The 3,369-nt window shown below is 20.7% G+C and overlaps 1 protein-coding gene across 1 annotated transcript, besides 2 other annotated features; it reads right to left on the bottom strand.

Moving 5' to 3' along the window:
• Positions 1 to 777: 777 nt before the first annotated feature.
• On the bottom strand, positions 778 to 1,521 carry EHI_057320 (uncharacterized protein; the record flags this gene model as incomplete). The annotated part of the gene is made up of 1 exon (XM_645024.1): positions 778 to 1,521. One exon carries the CDS (start codon positions 1,519 to 1,521, stop codon positions 778 to 780), a length of 744 nt encoding a protein of 247 aa, XP_650116.1.
• Positions 1,522 to 2,816: 1,295 nt separating this feature from the next.
• Positions 2,817 to 3,149: a repeat region.
• Positions 3,150 to 3,153: 4 nt separating this feature from the next.
• Positions 3,154 to 3,367: a repeat region.
• Positions 3,368 to 3,369: the final 2 nt, after the last annotated feature.

The following is a 3,369-nucleotide window of genomic DNA, read 5'->3' as shown; positions in this document are numbered from 1 at the left end:
TTTGATATTATGTTTAAATACTTCTTATAACTAATATAATTAATGACATGAATTTATCATTTATACTCAATTGATTTAATTAATATTCATTTATTTCATAATATTAAAAGTGATGAAATAACAATATTCATTATTTCACATTGTAATATTGTTGTTTTATATTTTGTATAAATTCTCTATTATAATCAACGCATTTTCATTATTTTATGATGAACTATCAATTGAATAGATTTATTTTATTTCTTAAACAAATTTTATTTTTTATTTCCATTTATTATCACTTCTTTTATGTTTTATTCTTTGTTTTTTTCAATTCTTCTAATTGTTTATTATTTTATTTGTTATTCAACCACTGTTTAAATTCATTTAATTGTTGATATTAGAATTGGTATTATCTATGAATTGATATATTGTATTTTATTCATATATTTAATTATCTTTCATTTTGTGTGTTTGAAAATATTAAACATATTATGTTTATATTCAATAACGAATAACTTGAATAATAACAATCAAATAAATAGAATGAATTTGATATTTGTTATGAAAATGAATAAAACAGAATAAAACAATTGAAAACATTTTAATGTTATGATTGGTAATTTTAATTAAATTTGAATGGATATTAATTAAATGGATTTAGAATATTTTATCATTCATTGTTTATCATTATTAATATATTCATTTGAATGAATAAAATAAAAACAAATGAATAAAATACTATGTTATTTATATTTCATTGAATAATTTAATGATTGAATGAATTAAGTACTATTTTCAATGTGGTATTGTATGGAATGATTTATCATTTATATTTATTGTGATTAATTCTACAAGATATTTAATTCGTTCTGAAATAACTTTTTGACAATATTCTTCATTTCTAATTCCATTGATTTCTTCAAGTTGATATTTAATGATTGGATTGTTATGTATTTCTTTCTTATCACTTATCCCATACTTCATTATCATTGAAATAATCGTTAAATCACTCCCAACACTCCATCCACTTTTCTTTGTTTCTTCTTGATATTCTTTTCCTTCTATAATTTCCCCTTTTTTAATTCTTTGATACCCTTCTTTAATGATATTGTATGTTTTAATTTCTTGATTAATTGGTGTGTTTGAATATTGTATTTCTTTTTCTTCTTTCATCTTTTCTTCTTCACTCATTCCTTTTATCATATTTTCTTTGTTTGTTCTTTTGTTCTTTTCTTTTTTCTTTTCATTTATTCTTGTTTTCTTTTTTCCTTCATCTTCTTCAATTGTATCATCTTCACTTCTTCCTGTGTTTTCTTTCTCTTCTTTGTTATGTTCATCACTCTTCTTTCCGATTTTGTGTATGTCTCCCTTTCTTGTTCTAATTTGATGATAATTTCTTTTTTTCATTTCTCTTGTAATTTCTTCTTTTTCACTTGCGTTGTGTTTGATTGGTTTTTCTTCTTTGACAAATGACAGATATTGACAATTCATCATGTCAATCATTTCGATGTTGTAATAACCATCAGGGTTTGTTTGCATTTATGATTGATTTTTAGTTATTTTTCATTTTATTAGTTCTTTGGTTTTGCTATTTCTAATTTGTTTGTTGTAAAAGACATGAAACATTGTTATGAATAAAATGATGTGTCAAAACATCAACAATAACATACAATATTTTCTATGAATTTATTCATTCAATTCTTCTTATTTATTTTTGTTTCTTTATCTCATAACCTCATTCATTATATTTTATTAATCTAATATTGTTATTATATTTATTGATATTAAAATGCAGATAATAAAGAAATACACAATTTGTGTAATTAAAATAATTTAATTGACGTTTTAATAATAAATCCAATGAAATAAGATAAACAACACAATGAAATGAGAATGATGGTAAAATGAATGTAATTAAAGAATGAAAATTCAATTATTATTTAATTCTATTATACATTTTCATTCATTTTAATTTTAAATCAAATGATAAATACAAAGATATGAATGTATTATTTAATTGTTTGTGAATAAATACAATGATAATAAAACAAATCGTTCAATAAAATTACATTCATGAAATAATATTTGTCATTAAAAATAACATAAAATGAAATTGAATAAGAATAAACACAATTCAATTCATATTTTATTCATTTATTTATGTTAAAATATTTCAAATGAATCGACAAAATCAAATGAATTATTCACAAATAAATGAATGATGATATGAGATGATATTCAAATTAGAATAAAGAATAAATTGAATATGTATTAATTTGAATATATTTCAATGAAATGACAATGAAATATCATATTTATCATTTACTTATTTCATTATCAACACTGTCAATGAATATGACATTGTTTTTAATTACAATCTTATTTACATAATTATTATTTCTTTGATTATTTTGGTTCAATATTCAATTTATTTTCTTTATTTATTCAATTTTCATCATTCATTATAATAGATATGAATGAAATTATTTATTTCTAAACACCAATTCATCATTAAATCTACACAATAATTAACACAAAGAAAATGGATAAAAATATAATTATTGAACAAAATATATCAACAAATACAAAATATAATAATCAATCACTTCTTGTAGTTAAATTTATAGCTTATTAATACATTCAAATATTCAGTTTTAATGAAAATAAACCAAATTATTATAATTAACTATCATAACTACATTAATTTATTTAACATTCATTAACAAAGATAAATAAGAAGATAAAGAAATAAGAATAAAGAAAAGTCAAAGAATAAAGAAGAAAAGAATAACAAGAAAAAGAAGAGATAATGAAATTATGAAGAATATAAAAAATAATAAGCAATTAATTAAGTATTAATAGAACTAACTTCTGTTGTTCCTTTTTTTTCATTTGAGACTAATCCCATCCCTGACTCTTCTTATAATAACTCTAACGAGTATGCTTATTTGTGATAGAATCAATATTCCATTATATCCTCCGTGTTTTTATAATGACTTTAACTTCTTTAATGTTGTCAATCTCAATTTTTAATTCTTTAATTAATCTAATACTTTCTTTGTTTATTATTCATTTATTAAGATAATACTGGATTTATTTTGATGTGTCTTAATTTCTTTATTTTCTTTATTCTATTCTCTATTTCCTTTTCTTCATTTATTCTTTCATATCAAAGATGACACGTCTGAAACACCACACAAACATTAATATAATTCAAGCATCGACACTCCCAGTTATTTTCTGGTTATGACGGTGTATTTGAATTAGAAATGTATTAGGTAAAGTTGCAAAGGGTGTAGCAAGATATTATGATAGAATATTACATGGTGTAATATAAGGAACTACTAACGTGTGGGTAAGACTAAAAGAAAATTAAACATAATAATA

Source organism: Entamoeba histolytica, genomic scaffold (assembly GCF_000208925.1).
Source record: "Entamoeba histolytica HM-1:IMSS scf_1104750517123 genomic scaffold, whole genome shotgun sequence".
NCBI lineage: Eukaryota > Evosea > Mastigamoebida > Endamoebidae > Entamoeba > Entamoeba histolytica.
This window is presented reverse-complemented; position numbering and strand designations above follow the sequence as displayed.